The 16,708-nt window shown below is 46.2% G+C and overlaps 1 protein-coding gene and 1 non-coding gene across 2 annotated transcripts; one reads left to right on the forward strand and one right to left on the reverse strand.

Moving 5' to 3' along the window:
- Nucleotides 1-894: 894 nt before the first annotated feature.
- TBPL2 (TATA-box binding protein like 2) lies at nucleotides 895-10,401 on the reverse strand. The gene is made up of 7 exons (XM_063159369.1): nucleotides 10,351-10,401; nucleotides 6,930-7,318; nucleotides 6,106-6,193; nucleotides 5,791-5,882; nucleotides 4,557-4,724; nucleotides 3,054-3,148; nucleotides 895-1,327 (listed from the first exon to the last, which is right to left on the reverse strand). Exons 1-7 carry the CDS (start codon nucleotides 10,399-10,401, stop codon nucleotides 1,248-1,250), a joined length of 963 nt encoding a protein of 320 aa, XP_063015439.1. The 3' UTR covers nucleotides 895-1,247.
- TRNAG-UCC (transfer RNA glycine (anticodon UCC)) lies at nucleotides 10,212-10,283 on the forward strand. The gene has a single exon. It is a non-coding gene; the product is annotated as a tRNA-Gly (tRNA).
- Nucleotides 10,402-16,708: the final 6,307 nt, after the last annotated feature.

The raw sequence follows: 16,708 nt of genomic DNA on the forward strand, positions 1-16,708 counted from the left end.
AGTTCACAAAGTTTTCCAAAGTTTGCGGGGAGATAGATGTAAAACCACTTGTGAGAGACACATAACAGATACAGAAGACGAAGCCACACCCTCACCGAATCAGAAATAAACTTTTGTGGCAGCAAAACTCAGCCCAGCAAGACCCTGTTGGGAGGTGAGCCGAGTATTTCCAGCAAGGACCGAAGAGGATTTTGGGCTGGGTTACACTTAAATCATCTAAGAGCAGCCTCTAGTGGCGTTTGCAGACAGGTACCAACACCTTCAGCAGGGAAGGGCACAGCAGAATTGCTCTGGATTGCTTCCAGGGGCTTTCCAGAGCAGCCATGGGACAGGCTTTGCCCTGTTCCTGCTGGGCAGGACACCTTCTGAAAAGAAAGGCTTGACTTCAAACCAACTACAGGAAACCTCATTGGTTTTGCTCCAAAATTACCAAATTACTGCCATTGGCTGAACTCTGGTTAAATAACAGAGATAATTAAAATTGCCACGAGCATCCAAGACTTTTTGTATTTTCCTTAAATCCATTTCTAACAAAGTTCCAAACTAACATATTTTGTCACCACCAAACTCCCATCATCTCCCATCAAGTGGGGACCATTTGGTTAAAATCTAACTTGTCCCATGTCAAATTAAATAATTTAATTAGTTGCACCCCTCTACCCACAGATTTTCTAGGTGTGTCCCAGCAGTCAGGACATGGAATATCTTCTCTGTGAAAGCAAACCCTCTACCCTCAAACACAAGAATTTACCCAGCCAGTGGGATCAGAGTGATTCTAACACTTGTGTTCTAAACACCAAAATCAGCTCATACAGGATTTTTGTAAGCCATGCTATAGACATGTTGAGCTTAAACATGAAACTACAACACTGCAGGAGCAAATCAAGACACTTAGAGCCGAGGATTCCGATTAATCCAGTTTGAAGTGCAGTGTGGATTCACCTGTTCAACAGGGAAGGAGACACATGGCTTCTATTGCAAAATATTTTTAAGTGCCACCTTAACATACATTCTATCAAAAGTGCATTCATTTATCAAGTGCTTTAACTTGACAGAAATTGTCAGAGCTCAGATAATCTGAAAGAAAAGAACATTTCACAAGCTATAGAAAGGCATCAGCATATGTGGCATTCCAAAATGAATAATTTGCTTAATAGTCCACAGATGTGTCCAGGAATGCCCTTGGTTCTGCTCCAAGCACAGCAACACAAGCCCAGGGGTTGTTCTGGATTGCTCTGGGAGCTGTGTCACGATGGTTTCTTGAAGCCTCTTAAAATGGGGTAGATGTTCTCAAAGGCCTCATAGATTTCAGAACGGTCTTTTGCTCCTAAATGGACATTTAAGATAAAAAAACACCATGAATTAAACTAAATGCAGTTCAAACCCAGTAAGATTACAAACCATGAAGAAACCCAGGAGACTGAAAGCACCTTACTATTAAAGGCAGAATTTCTATCTGCCACCTCAAAGAGCATTTTCCAGCTTGCTTAGCTTTAAGACTAGTTTTGTTTAACCTGTGGAACCAAAACAGCAATTTCCTGCTCTTGACAGTTGCAAAATATTGGCTTTGAAGTTGGGAAAAAAAGCAACTGAGCACCACCATGGTGTTATCTGCTTAAGAATAATAGCTCTGTCTGTTCATGAGGTGAGTGGAAAGGTAAGAACAAGAGGTGAAAGGCCTTTATTTCATACTGGGAGTTGTTCCACAGTTTGAGAACTCTCCTTTTCCAGCTCTGAGAAGCAGTTTTAATTTTAAGCTGTGTGTTAGGACACCTTTGATTTTAAATCCTTTTCTGTGGTACTGGTAGCATATCTTTAATACCAAGTTTTGCACACAAACTGCATTGCAGTAGGCAGGAATATTCCCTGCCAGCAACACTACTCATGCTGGCCCAACAAACATCAGCCAGGAGAAAACTGCATTTAAATGAACTAAAAGTGGAATTAAGCCCTGCTTAGGTTGGATGTGTAAACCTTTACTCATGTCCTCACTTGGACATGAATAATTCATCTGCCTTACCACAACTTTTACTTTCAAAAGTAAAGTTACTTTCTTGATTAAGGAAAAAAAAAAAAAAAACCCTCCTCACATCTCAGCTAATTCAGTTTTGTCATTACAGCTGGCCCAGGACTCACAGCAAAGGGCTAAGTGTGCAGCAAGGCCATTACAATCAGTGCACCCCAAAAATGCAAGCATCAGTGGAATGGAACTGACCAGTATGATTTTACTGACCAGTACAATTTTACTAGACCTAAGAAAATTGTGGACATTGGAGGGGGAAGCATTTAAGCTTTGTCTTGAGTGCCCCATCCTTCAGCTGGCTGAGCTCATTCCTGATTTATGGTTGTGACAATCTCTGGCTAAGGCAGGCACTTCTCTTGCCTTCCCCACTCCCAAAGCTGTGTTGTGAACATGAATATCACATTCAGAGCTTCTGGGAACAAGCACCATTCACCTTTCAGTACATCTGAATAGAAGCCTTTACATGAGCTTCACAAAAAGGGGCTCAGGAATTCACCTTTTTTGAAAAAGTCACACCTGGGATCTGAGGTACAGGTATCTGCTGAGCACACTGACTCAGCAAGGCTTTTGCCTCACAATTTTTTTGCCAAACAGTCCAGAACAAGCTCTAAGATCTCCACCCTTTCCTCTGATAATCCCTACTAAATGTTGTCAGTGAAGTGTTTTAAGAAGTTTGTTTCCTGTCCAAGCAATTTTAAATTGCTTATTGTGAGGTTCCTATTTAAGTGCCTGAGTAGTTGCTGGCATGGCAGCATCCTGTTGGCATCCTCTGCCTTGGCACGTGGCATCAGGCTTTGAATAAAAAAAATACTTAACATGGAAATCTGAGACTCTGTATATGAAATAATACAAGATTCTAGTGCAACAATGTTGATGTTATCTGCAGAAAACACAGATAAAACTGCAGCAGCCATTAAAAAGATCCCTGAGTGGCTTTACTGTGGCAAGATACTGATTTTTAGTTAATTTTTAATTTAAATGCTCTCAGAAAGTGAAGCAGTGGGTAGAGACACAGAGAGGCAGCACTTACCAGTCAGTACAACTTTCCCAGACACAAAGATCAGCAGCACTATCCTTGGTTTGACCATCCTATAAACCAGGCCAGGGAATAGTTCAGGCTCATAGCTGTTCAAAGCAAGCAGGTGACATCAGTAAAATGCAAAAGCTGTTTCAGTGTTGTATGAATAAAGTGCTCCTTAATTATAGTAGCAGTAAGGTAATTAACCACACTGATTTTATCTAGCTGCCCTGAGGAAGGTTCAGGTCAGGTTTTGGACATTTTGAAGAGATGGAGCTGGTGGGGGATCTTCATGCTGAACTTTAAAGACTTGTGAGCCACTTCTGATTTGTCATAACCTTGGAACTTTTATTGTAATCTTCATACAGTCCTCAAGTCATGGAATGGCCTGGCTTAAAAATCACCTAATTCCACCCGCTGCCATGGCAGGGACACCTTCCACTATTCCCAGGGTGCTCCAAGCCCCATCCAGCCTGGCCTTGGACACTTCCAGGGGCAGCCCCAGCTTCTCTGGGCACCCTCACAGTAAATCCCTCCTAGTCTGCAAAGAACCCTTATCAGGAACCATCCTGTGCAACTAAGACAAGATAAGAGCCAATGTAAATATTTAATGTATATCTAGCTCCTAAATGAAATGCAAACTATTAGATGCAGTGCTAATAAAAGACAACTGAATTTTGGCTCTGTCAGTGCTGAAATCATCCTTTCCTGATGGCAATATCTAGTTTTGAACAAGCTGATCTCACAGGTACAACATGCCCTCGCTCAGCTACAGCTTTTCTTTCAATTCTTGGCTAAAGAACATCCAAACAGAACCAAAACAATATCCCAGAAAACACAGTATACCTGCAATTCTGTATTTTGCAACTGCAGTTTGGCTTCATGCCTGAAGGTTGGAAACCTTATCCCTGCAGACAGGAATTTGCTTTGCTGGGAGTTAAGAGGCCACCTTGGTATTAAAACCCACAATGGAGCTGATGCCTCAGATTTGAGCTTTTCTATTTTTCAGGTTCTGTGCTGCTTTAGTGTGAGGGTCTGGGCTCCATATCAGGGGATGGTGAGCTCTGTGCACAGGAGAGCACAGAGAAAACAATTCCTGCTCCAGCTGGGCACCAAGGACAAATGATCCAAATCTCAGCCCAGGAGCACAAACCCCGTGGGCTGGAGAGAGAAAAACAAGCAGGGTGGGACTGCCTGGGCTAAAGCTGGAATGGGACAATGAACTGCAAGGTGCAAATGGAGCAAAATTGAGCCAAGGGAGAGACCCCATGAACAGTCATCCATTTTGTGACCATTTTGGTTCATCCTGGGTGCAGCCCTGGCTGGGCTCTGGTGCTGCCCAAGGTGGATCCATTGATGTCCCCTAATAAATCCCCTAAACTTTATTCTTTAGTTCTGTCTAGTCTCTGTTCTAGGTCAGCCTTCACAAGGCATCAGAGCAAAGGCACAGACCAGGCTGAACTGGCCTCAGGCCCTGCTGCCAGGTGCACAGGGCTGTCCCTGATCTCCTCCTACCTGCTGAACTGCTGGTGGGTGAGAACCAGGCTCTCCAGGCGGATGGGGAACCTCACATCACAGCTCCCCACCATATTCTGGATCTTGAAGTCCAAGAACTTGGCAGGGAAGCCGAGCTTCTGCACCACCCGTGCGTATTTCCTGGCTGCCAGCCTCGACTGCTCTTCACTGAGGGGAGAAATCTTTGTTGTAATCTCCAAACAGCCCTCAAATCACAGAATCCCACAATGGCTGGGGCTGGAAGAGACCTTAAACCCATCTTGTTCCACCCCCTGCCATGGGGAGGGACACTTTCACTATTCCAGGGTGCTCCAAGCCTCATCCAACCTGGCCTGCAACACTTCCAGGGGTGGGGCTTTTCACTGAAGAAAGAGCAAAGGGGAAAAAACAACTTTTATTTGTGCTTTCCTCTGCTCTTGAGGTGGAATTCGGTTTATAGCCACCACTGTGCTAATCTGCGTTCCATAAAAAGAGATCCTGCCACTCAAAATAGCAAGGCTCCATCCCCAGAACTGCTGCAGGGAAATAAAAGAGTAAGGCACTTGTTCATTCACCTTCCTGTGGTCTGGCTGAACCCACTGGAGATGTTTCATCACTCAGCAGTTCCCCTTTTGAGAGGTTTCTCAGTTCCTCAAAACAGCTCAGTGCTGATCCAGGGGTTAGACTGCAGGCATCACTACAATTCACCTGCCTGGGGTGGTGGTAGGGGCTGGAGAAGAGGTCTCCTAAGCATGAGTTAATTAATTCTAATTGATTGTTTTGGGATATAAAAACCAAGGCAGACTCTGCTGAACTTCAGGGGGAAAAAGCTTCAGAGTACAGAAAGAAACTTTTGCTTTCCCCAATTCCCATTTCCTCTAGAGGCAGATGTGTTGACTGGTGAACACAGACGCTGAAGAGAGACTTGACAGACACAAGTTATGTCCTAAACACTTTAAAAATCCGTGAGAAATGCAAATAATCCCTTAACAATTTCTGGGAATTTCAGCAGCTTTTCTACTGATGTCTGCTCAGCTCACTCTAAATTCAGGGACAGAAGTACACAGTTCAGAAATTGCTAAGGTGCCATCATGAAGAAAGGAAGATTTTCAATACCAGTGCTTCACTTTTCTTGCAGTTAGTCCTTTACTAGATGTTTTAAGCAAGACTTTTAAAGTAAGACATTCTCCATCAAAATACATGCACAGCTGCAAGACCCAGACCTTTAGAGGGAAGGGAAAAACCAGAAAAATACCTTTTTGCTCCTGTGCAGACCATTTTTCCTGAACTGAAGATGAGGGCTGTTGTTCGTGGTTCCCTGATTCTCATGATGACAGCAGCAAACCTCTACAAATTCAAAGGAAAACCTGTCAGGAATTAAGCTGTATTTCTGTTCAGTCTTACAAAAATTAACAATTCCAAAGCTTATCACAACACATATTTGCTTTTTAAGAGTTTCTTTCCCACCTGAAGTTATTTCCCACCCACCCAGGAGCAGGAGAGTTAAGAGCACAGTCACAGGATCACTGGGAAAGGGAAGTGAGGGTAAAGCTTTGAGTCCAAGATTTACCTTTGGGTTATACTCTGCATTTCTGGCATGCAGAGCTATGTTCTTCAGATCCAGTTTACAAGCCAAGTTTACAGTTGACACAATATTCCTGTGGAATGAGGGAGGAATTTTCTCATTGCAAAACCCAGCCACTGCAGAGCCACCCCCCAGCAGTACAGTCACATTCCAATTAATAATTGCCATCATCTGATTTCCTGCCTGTCTCTTCCCCACTCAAGCATTAAGCTACTTCTGGCAAAACTTAAGTAATTCAATCCAAAACTGCACTTTCAGATAGAACAAAGTGTGAAGTTATTATTCTCTGAATTAAAAGTTTGTGTGTCTTCCAAAAACTGCATCACTGAAGCCTTTCACAGCTTGGGATTGAACCATTACTGACTATTTAGAGTTACTACAGCACCTAAGGTAGAGGCAGGGGTGAGTTATTTTCTACAGGTATAAACTATTCCAGAGGTGCTCTATCCTAGACAGGACAGCATCTTTTAATGAGGCCAGAGGTTCTGTTTCTCCTTTTGAAAAGGCAGAGTGACATTTTTAAACCCCTGGAGTCATCCTTCACATTCTCCTTGCTGGAGGAAATCCTCCTTCTTAAGGTTCTTCATATTTTTATCCAATATTGCAATTTAATTTTCTCCACCTCTCCTTCAAGAGGGGGAAAAAACTACTACAAAAAAACTACTCCTGTAGAGTTTTTTGGCTTATTTAAGGCCAAGCCATGCTTGCTACATTCTCCAAGTGAAAAGTCAGAGCAACTTGGCTTAACTTGCAGTTTAAGCCAAACTCTGACTATGGTGTGTGTGCTACATGAACAGCACATAACTTACTGCAGCTGGGGGACTATTCCAGAACTTTCTGAGGCAGATGTTGCCGGGGTGATCGGAGTCATCGGAGTCAGGGGAGGACACACGCCAGGAGCTTCAGGAGATGGCTCAGCTGCACCTGGATGTGACAAGCTGCTCTCATCCATGAAAACACCACTGTCCTCCTTACTTGGGAGGGACCCATCAAGCTCTTTTTGGGTTTCCTGAGCATCCTCAGAGAGGCTTTGTTCTTTGTTGTCTTGGGTGACATCTGGGAGAAAGCTGAGGTCCACGGAGGAGAAGTCTGTGTGGAGCTCCTTGGACTCACTTAACTGGGAAGATGCTTGAATTGGAAGTTCTAAATCATAAGGGCTCATAGGAGTGAACAGATGAGGACTAGTGGAGAAGTCATCCTTGAATTAAGAAAAAGTGCCATTAAGGGTCTTGTATTAAAACAAGGAGAGTAAATTAAGATTATCTTCAATAATTTTCCCCCAATATTTAGCAAAGACTAGTTTTAAGGTTGAAAGTGTGTCCTTTGCTTATCTGTGAGTGTATGAAAATCCAGGTAGCTTGTATAAATGCATTTGCACCACAGTCCATGGGCACTCTAGAGAATTCCTGAATAGCACAAATTGAGAAATGCAGGTACAACACTGGCACTTCACCTTTCACAGCCACTGTCACACCACAATCACATTACCACCCTCCTGAGTTTTTCCAAGGAAGACAGCATTTTCTGGCTGTCTTGATCTCCCATTCTGTAAATTATTCCGTTTCCTCTCCCTGCTAGCAGGGGACAGTGTCAGCTTTGCTTTGTGCAACAGAGGGCAGCAGCTCACAGAACCAGCAGCAATTAATTCCTCAGCTCCTGGAGGCCACCAGCCTGAGTGAAGCTAGAGATGAGAAGATGGGACTAAAAAAAGCCTCACCACAGTCAGCAGAACCAAGCACACAACACACCTGCAAGTAAGCTCTTCCATACTGATGATGTCCTTTATCAACTATTTATTATTAAAAGCTCTTAAAAAGCATCATCATGTCAATGAGGCAAGAGTTTCAGGACAGGATTTATTCCCTCTCCAGTAGCGCATAAACCTCTTTCTGAAGGTGATTTCTGCCAACATCCACAGCAGGTGACAGCTTGGACTAAAGAATCTGCACAAGAAGTTTTGTGTTTAATCAGGCATTTTTAGGTTCAAGAGCCAGAAGGACTTGAAAAGCCCAAGCACAAATCAGAGCAGGGAGTGGTGCATGAGACTGAGCCCTGGAGTTGGCAGCAAGTGCCTGACCTCCAGCAGGAGCAGGATTTCCAGATCAGTGCTTCCCAGCCCTGAGCTAGTGCTGCTCTCTTCTAGGCAGCTCACTTGGCAGCCCAGCCATGCACACGGGGACAGCTCTGCTCCTACTTTGCAGCATATCTGCCCGCAGACACTTGGAGAACTCTGACAAAGTGACAAATCATCCAGAAAACCCTCACTGGCCTGAATACAGAGGCAATCAGAAAAGTACCCACAATTAAAACTGCTTCTAAAACTGACTTCTAAATGCAGAGCCCCACAGAAGATCTGTTGGGCAGGATGCTCTCGAATAAATCTATGTACTCCTTTACCCTTTAGAAAAAATGGTAAAATATGTAATTAATAGTTACAAATAAAATATTATGTCTATTTTAAATAGATCTTTTTCAAGGCAGCAGCAAAGGAAGGAAGTCACAATCTCAGCAAGAATTCCAGTGGATTAAGGATTAGTTGTGCAGGAGCTCATTAGGAAAGTTTTGTAGGAACCACAATGCAAAGAAAATGATACAAAAAGCTCCCTGTGAGACTACTCACATCATACTAATGGGCATCAAGGAATGAACATAACAGTAAAAAAACCACCCACAAACAAACAACCAAAGCCAGTTTGTGACATATCTTAAAAAAGCCGATGGAGAAACGAGTGGTACGTGAGGCTGGAAGTATCACACAGCTGAGAAGTTTTCAAAAAGTAGAGTCAATTGCATAGAGCAAGTAGAAACAGAAAGCAAATTTTCCTTTCTGATCAGGTTTGCACCTAAGAGGTGTGAGGAAAGCCCTGACAGGGTTAAGTGCTGGGGAATATTTCCTTCTTGTCAGACAGATGCTCAGAGGCTGCAAAAGGGGCACAAGACCATGTTTGCATTGGGCTGGCTGCCAAGGGTTATTGCTATGGACTCTGGGTTAATTAACTTCACCAAGGCCCCACCAACTGCACAGCTTTGGCCATCTCCCAGCAGCTCCAGGGAGGAGATTTCACTCACAGATCCTGTCTGAGATCCCTCCGTTTGGGGCAGTTTGAGGGGAAACAGCCTTTTTCACTGCCACTGCAGAAATCCCGCAGCTCAGGTAGACACAAATCAAACCCAGCTGCCTTAAGCAACAGACTTGGATTATTTTTTTCCTCCTATCACACATCTGCTATTATCAAGGGTACCAGCAAATGTGAAATATAAAAAGCTCACCAGCACTTGTAAAAGCTGTATAATACATTACCACATTATGTACTTTGTGAGGGCACATTCAGAGGGCTTTACCCACTGCCACAGGATCGTCTCTGGATTTAAACAGCTTGTGCTAAGCCTGTTTTCTGAGCTGAAAATGAGTTTACAACAGGATGCAAAGAAGTTTTGTTTCCTGAGTAAGGAGGATGCTCAGCTGTGGAGTCCAGCCCTCTCCCAGTTGTTCCTACAACCACCTGAAATCAGAACGAGTCTAACTAAACCAAAACACTTAGCTTGTGCTTTGAATTACACTGCTTAACAACAGCTTTTCCTGTTGAAAATTAAGCATTTATGCATTTGCACAAGGCTCCTTAAACAAAACAGCATTTTTATTAGAGTGTTTCTTTGGAGTCCTTCCTCAGCCCTCTGAAGAGCCCATCTTACTGGGTTGGCTGGGGGGAGCAGAAAAGGTGAGACTTATACGTCGTTTATAGCAGGTAGAGGACAACCATTCCAAACCCCGAAACAATGAATTTTTGCAGACATTTACTAACAGAGCGAGGAGATGCGAGCTCCTGCCCTCTCAGTGCCCACCCACGCCAGCACCCGGGCTGACCCTCACAGGCAGCATCATCCCTCTTAGCAGGGAGTGAAGGCACCCTCCTGCTCCAGAGAGCTCCTCCATGCTCCCGGCAGCTCCGGGACAGCAGGGATCCCCCGGGATAAGGGGGAAACCCCCCGGGACAAGGAGGAACCCTCAGAACAGCGGGATTTGGGGCTCACCCAGCAGGAATGCGGTAATGACGCAGTTGAGGCGCGGCTGCGAGGCTGCTTTCACCGCAGCGTTGGTGGTATAGTGGTGAGCATAGCTGCCTTCCAAGCAGTTGACCCGGGTTCGATTCCCGGCCAACGCAGTTACTTTTTGTTTAGCTTTATTTTATTTTTTCCCCTCCTCGGTTGATATTTTCCTTCCTGCCTTACCTGCCCACTGCAGCTCTCCAGGTACCGCTCCAGCAGCGATACGCCCTCCATGGGCACAGCCACCGACACAAAGCCCTCAGCGCTGCTCCTGTCCTGCTTTTAACGCCCAGGGACAGCACCTGTGGCTTGTCAGGGAGCGGAGCCCATCACAGCTGGGAGCTTTACCCTCATCAAGCAGCCTTGGAGCCTCTGCTCTGCCCGCACGGCTGTCTGAGAGGGTTTGTCCCATCCTGCAGCATTAGAGGAATCAGGGTGCTCTTCTCGTGTGCTTTACTGGAGCCTAAGAACACAACCTGTGCCTCTGAGCATGCTTTCCTCTGCAGGGTTGAAGAGAAATGACTCGGACCTTGTAGTTAGTAGTAGTCAATGTAGTTTAGACCTTCCCAGGTGATGCTTTTTAGCAAGTGTCACGTGCACCTTAATTTCTCCCACCTGTCTCATCAAGTGCAATGAGGCACATCTGGTCCTTCGAGAGGAGCCCCCTGCAGCTAAAACTTCAAACTGAAGGCGTTGTGATGAAACGGTTTATTCTCAGTTGGGTTAACACTGCTTAGGGGGAGCAGGGAGAAGCCTTTAGTTTTACATTCACTGTCCTCCCCATGCAGGCATTTCCCCTCTGGAGAGTACATCTGCCCTCTGTGAGTGATGATTTGGGGCCATTCCCTTTTCCCATGTCCTGGTGTGAGGCAGCACGTTCCCAGGAAGGAGCTCATGGCTGCTGGATGCTGTGGGAGGCTCACACTGCTGACACAGTTTGGCTTGGGTAACACTTGAGTCAATGCCAGCAGCTGCTGCCTGACTTGTTCCTCCTCTCCTGTCCTGCTGCTGTGTGGGGATGGATGGATGGATGGATGGATGGATGGATGGATGGATGGATGGATGGATGGATGGATGGATGGATGGATGGATGGATTTCTGTGGAGGCACAGCTGGGAACAGGTCCCTGTGCCTGCTAGAGCTGGTGGATGTCGTGATCACTGCACTGTTACTCTGCCAGACAGGATTTTGCTGTGAGATTTGCTGACAAACAGCAAGCTGAGCTGAAGAAACCCTTTGGAAGAAGATGTCAAAGCTCAGACATGCAGCAGGTCCTTGGGAGGTGCTGCCAGGCTCTTCTCACTGCCCCACAGGTGCAAAGGCTTAGATTAATGCCCTTTATCCAAGGAACAGAGCATACATGAGCATCCTTCCCTCCTCAGGCAGCCTGCTGGGCTTGTTTGTGGTATTTCTGGGAGTCACTTTACAAGTGAGTAATAAAAGGTGCCAAATCCTCCCAGCTCCAGAAAAATCCAGCCTCAAGCAGGTTGGTTTACATCACACAGCCTGTCCTGGAGGCAAATCAGGCAGCAAAGCAAGGAGAGCACTCAGGGAGGTTGTGCTTTGAATTTGGGAGGCTGGTGGAGCTAGCTCGGGTCAGCTCAGGATGGTTCAATCTGAAATGTCCCATTTAGGGCTGGCAGGTGGTTGGGGTGCTCACAGACAGCTCCGTGGTCTCAGCTGCCTTTGGGGGCACAACAGGATGGGGCACTGAGTGCTGGGGGGCTCTGCAGTGCCAGCCCAGCTCCCTGAGAGCCCTGTGGGCCTGCCCTGCCCACAGAAACCACTGAACTGAGCACAGGGATCGTGCTGAGCGTTGTCCTTGCAGTGACACCTCAGGGGGCCAGGAGGTTGTGACACTATTATTGTGTCCAGTTGGGAAGCTGGAGGTGCTCCTGGGGCTCCCCTGGTGTGGCCGTGCCTGTAGCATTGCAGCTGCAGTGCTGTGAATTTCCTCAGCTAATTAATCCTTCATTGCAGAACCCCCTGGAGAGGAGATGTGTTCATCCTGGAGCCCCTGGGAATGGATTTGTCTGCATTTTGTGAAGCTTAGATACAGAAGGTCAAATTATGGTGACCAAGTGAGTGAGGCTACATCACAGAGAACATAAAATACAAATCTCTTGATACTGGTGTCATTTCTTGCCTTGAATAAGGACAAATGGAAGGGCCACAAGGAAGTGCTGAGATTTTGGGTGAGTCATGGAGTTTGGTGTCTCAGGTTAAATGGGTGAAAGATTATTTACCCATTTGAAGAAGGGAAGGTGTTTAGAAAGCTGAGAGAGCCTCTGAGGATCCAAGAGCCATGCTGTGTTTGCAGTTAGAGCTTTCAGGGTTGCTTTGCTGCAGGGCAAAGGGTCTTCTGGCCATTGCCCAAAGGAGAGCAGGTATGGCTGTGCCTCAGGAGGGCTCTGTGCTTGCAGCCTGCTCTTCCAAGCTGGAAATCTGCAGTGGGGGAGGCTCCGTGAGGGGTTGTGCAGTGCTGGGAGCCCCAGGGAGTGACAGTTCAGGTGGTGGGAGGTCCAGAGAGCAGTATTCCAGTGAGCTGAATCCCTGGGCTGCTCCCAGCTTTTGTGTCTCTCCTTCTTGGTCAGCAGAGGCATCATTCCCTCTCTGCTCCTTCCTTCTTCAGCAGCAGACTGACCCCTGCCATGGGTTGGACAGATGTTAACGCACAATGTACCACTTAGAACTCATGAGACCTACCTGCTTCATTTCACATCATCCAAATCAAATGATGTTAGAAAGGCGACTATTTTTCCCACGTCAATTTTAAAAAATATGATTTCTCTCTCAAACTGCCTTGTGTTCCACTTACCCCCTTTCCCCCCCTTTCCCTCTCTTATTTTCCTCCCATTCTCTTTCCCCCCACCTTTGGAACTCCTTTGGGAAGCAGCAGCCATCCTGAGTCAGGGCAGGGGGAGCCCCTCCCCGGTTCTGTGATGGCCTGATGAATCACTGCACTACACACTTACTGTCCTGAGGAATTGCCATGAGCCTTAATTAGCAAATTGGTTAATTTGACTTAGAAAGTTGATGACGAGCTCAACATTAAGTGCTTTGTGTGTCCCTTGTAAGAGTCATTCAATATCACTCTTCCTTGGATAACTGATTGGGGGAGGCTGTTCCACAGAGCTCCTGCTTGCTCACCTCCATCATCCTCATCAACGTTTCTGTGGCAGGCACTGCTGCATCACCTGGATGCTGGAATCTCGTTAGGGGATGGGACTAATCACAGGAAACTTCCAAAAACCTGCAAGGGACAAGGAGCAAGTCATTAAGGAACCTCTATGTGTTTAATTCATCAGCGCTCTGCACAGCTGCATTCTATTCTAGCGTGCCCTAAATGCCTTGCTGCTTGCTTTGAAGTTGGTTAATCTGGTTTGGCTTTATCTTATCTTTTCTAGGAGCCAGTTTCAGAATGAAAAGCTTGTGACTGACAGTGTTCTGCTTTCTGCTCTCCTGAGCTTTATGTTAAACCTTTATGGCTGTAATTGTCTCAGAAGAGTGGAGCTTGCCTCATGTGTAGCTTCCATCTCCTGGTGCCCTCTCTGCCTGCAGCATTAAAACTCTGCCTTTGGAGCACGTAGAAGAGCAACTGAGAGCTGGAACCATGTTCCAAGGGAAAAAAAAATCAATATATTATGCACAAGGTGTCTCCAAATTCAGCACTTTGTAATTAGTCCAGGAGGCAGCACTCCTCTGTCAACAGCAGGATGCAAGTCTTGTTGTGGAGGTTGTTCCTTCTGTGTGGTTTAGCCTTGTTTTGGTCCCTGCGCCTTGATTGCCATCGTGGCAGGGATGTAAATAGAGTGAGGTGCAGAGGGGGAACTTGGAGAGGGTCAGGGAGAGGAGCAGGTGAGCTGCAGTCAAGTCAGTGGGAGCAAAGGATCTGCATGGAGCTGGAAAAGCTCTTGAGAAATGCCTGCAGCCATCAGAGAGAGATGCTGGAGTGCCTTTGGTCTGACGAGTGTGACCATCACCCCCATATTGTCTATCCCATAATTCTCCTTCCAGACCTGATCAGTGCCTGGCAGTATCAGCAGATACTGAATTTATTGCTGGGAAAGGAAAGAAGTTGCCATGACTACTCACTGAGTAATAGTGAGTAATTTGGCTTTTAATTGTGAATTATTTATCATCATCATCACGTTGTGCTGGTGTAAACACGAACAGAATCAGGTCCATTAGAGTTGATACCTGGGTCTGACTTTGCCTGTGTAAATCAGGAGTAACCCTCTGCAGAAGTGAGGTTACAGTGGCTGAGAGCCAGAATCCAGGGTCATTTCCCAGAATTATTTTTCATAATTATCATCAGGTTGTGCTGGTGTAAACATGAACAGAATCAGGCCCATTGGAGTTGATATCTGGGTCTAACTTTACCTGTGTAAGTCAGGAGTAACCCTGTGGTAGAAGAGAGGTTACAATGGCTGGGAGTTGAGCCAGAATCCAGGGTCATTTCCCAGGTAATTTCCCAGAATTATTTATCATCATCATCAGGTTGTGCTGGTGTAAACATGAACAGAATCAGGCCCATTAGAGTTGATATCTGGGTCTGACTTTGCCTGTGTAAGTCAGGAGTAACCCTGTGGCAGAATTGAGGTTACAATGGCTGGGAGTTGAGCCACAATCCAGATTTGCTGGGTGGTGGGAAGGGCTGTAAGTTCCCATTTAACCCCTAGTGCTCTGTGTCCCTCCCTGGATCAGTGATGCAGCCCCAGTCACACAAAGGTAGGGCTGCCTCTTTGCCCTGCTCACACTGGGGCTCTCTTACTCCCTGAGAAGGGCAGAAATGGGGGAATTTGGTACTTTTTGCAAACTTTAGGGGACTCTGAGCATTTGTGTGCTGTGCCTGCCATGCTCACTGGTGGAGACCAGGGTGTGTTGGCTTTTGGATCAGGAAAGAAAATCACTTCTGTCAGATGGGAAAGGGGGAAACTGGCCAGAAAACAGCCATTTTTCCCTGGCTTCTACAGCTCTATTATGTGCAATGGAGACACTAACTGCCCCCATGTCATAGGATTGCTGAGAACCAGACCCAGAGAGGATTGCCAAATTTTCCACTGAATGCCAGAGGAAGAAGCACTGTAAGTAGAAGTCATCTGTCTCAACTGAAAGGCTGAATGGTGACTTGAGAACTGTACAGTTAACTTCATTTAATTTTCCTATCTGTGTCAGGCAACAAACTGATTAAAGGAAGGCATTCTGTGTGTTGTTTGCATAGAAATCCACTCATCCTGGCCCAGCCTCATGTGGGGCAGGGCACAGCAGTCTATTTTTATTTTTCATTATGTGTTGTATTTAAAATGTGGCCAGAAAAGGGGGGAGTGGGATGAGGAGGGTTTTAAACATTGGCTGCCACCTTAATTGCAGCCTAGCAATGAATGGCTGCAGGCTTTCTTGGACAGCTCCTCTGTGAATGTCACACACAAATCCAGCTGACACCTGGGGTCAGAAGTATTCTTCTGTGTTTTTTGTTAAGTCATCTTTCCCACTTTTGTGCCAAAGGGTCTGGCTAAATTGAATTGCATTTAAATGAGGTGAGTGTGTGATGGATCATCTGAGTGCTGCTGTTTCCCTCCAAGTTTTGTGACAAATCTCTCTAATGCAAACACGGTGTCTCATACCTTGAACTCACTGCTGCAATTAAATACTGATCCTTTAAGCCTTATCTGGAAAAACAATATGGTAACAGCAGCCCTGTGTGTTTGCAGGGAAAAGGAGAGGTGTGCACGCAGCAGGGGCTGGCAGAGCTCTGCTAGTTCACTTTGCAGGGGTCACAGTCACATTGGGGACACCAGCAGTGACATTAGCATGTCCAGACCTTCAGTGCAAGCTCTCCAGGAATTACAGCAGGTGCTGTGATGCCTCCACTGCTGTGTCAGCTGAGCTGTGACACCACCACAGCTCTCATCAGCTTATTGTACAACCAAATGCAAATACAGTGAGTCAAAGAAGGGTGCTGACCAACCACTGAATTCCCCCTAAAACTGAGTTTTGCCTGAGTGATCAGCAAGATAGGATGACTGACACTGGAATGAGTCTGCAGGGCACACAGCTCGGTCATTAGTCAGTTCTCATTACCTCTTCCTCCAATTAACGTCAGCAAATCGGTGCTCCTGAATCAATGAGGACCTCAGGAGAAACGCAGCTTCCCCAAAACGCTGCCAGATGTCAGCAGAAGCTCCAGTCCCCTCTCCTTGATGGTTCTGTGCTGTTAGCACACATAATTAACTGTTAACACCGTCCTGTTTGTGTCACTGCAGCCCCTCAGCCGTGCTCTGCTGATGAATGCTGTTAGTTCAGCTGTGCTGGGGGAGTCTGTGCCCAGCTCTGCTGCCTCACCATGAGCTCCTGCACCTCATCTCATTCCCATGCTCATCCCAGCCAAGCAGGAGCCCAGCCCGAGGTCCCTTTTGTTACAGCTTCATCACTCCATTTGGCCCTTCCTCCTTCCTTGCTGTCTTTGCAGTTTCCTTCCAACAGCATTTGGATTTATGGTCAGCCTCTGGAAGTGGAATAGGAGTTAATTTTCCCCATA

This window comes from Melospiza melodia, chromosome 6 (genome assembly GCF_035770615.1).
Source record: "Melospiza melodia melodia isolate bMelMel2 chromosome 6, bMelMel2.pri, whole genome shotgun sequence".
NCBI classification, from domain to species: domain Eukaryota; kingdom Metazoa; phylum Chordata; class Aves; order Passeriformes; family Passerellidae; genus Melospiza; species Melospiza melodia.

What these genes read in the sequence shown, in the direction of transcription:
- TBPL2 (XM_063159369.1), bottom strand. Translation starts at nt 10,401, where the DNA reads ATGGAGGGCGTATCGCTGCTGGAGCGGTACCTGGAGAGCTGCAGTGGG. An exon ending in TGGAGAGCTGCAGTGGGCAG is followed by an intron (nt 7,319 to 10,350) that starts GTAAGGCAGGAA and finishes TCTTAATTCAAG; the next exon opens with GATGACTTCTCCACTAGTCC. An exon ending in ATGCAGAGTATAACCCAAAG is followed by an intron (nt 5,883 to 6,105) that starts GTAAATCTTGGA and finishes TTGAATTTGTAG; the next exon opens with AGGTTTGCTGCTGTCATCAT.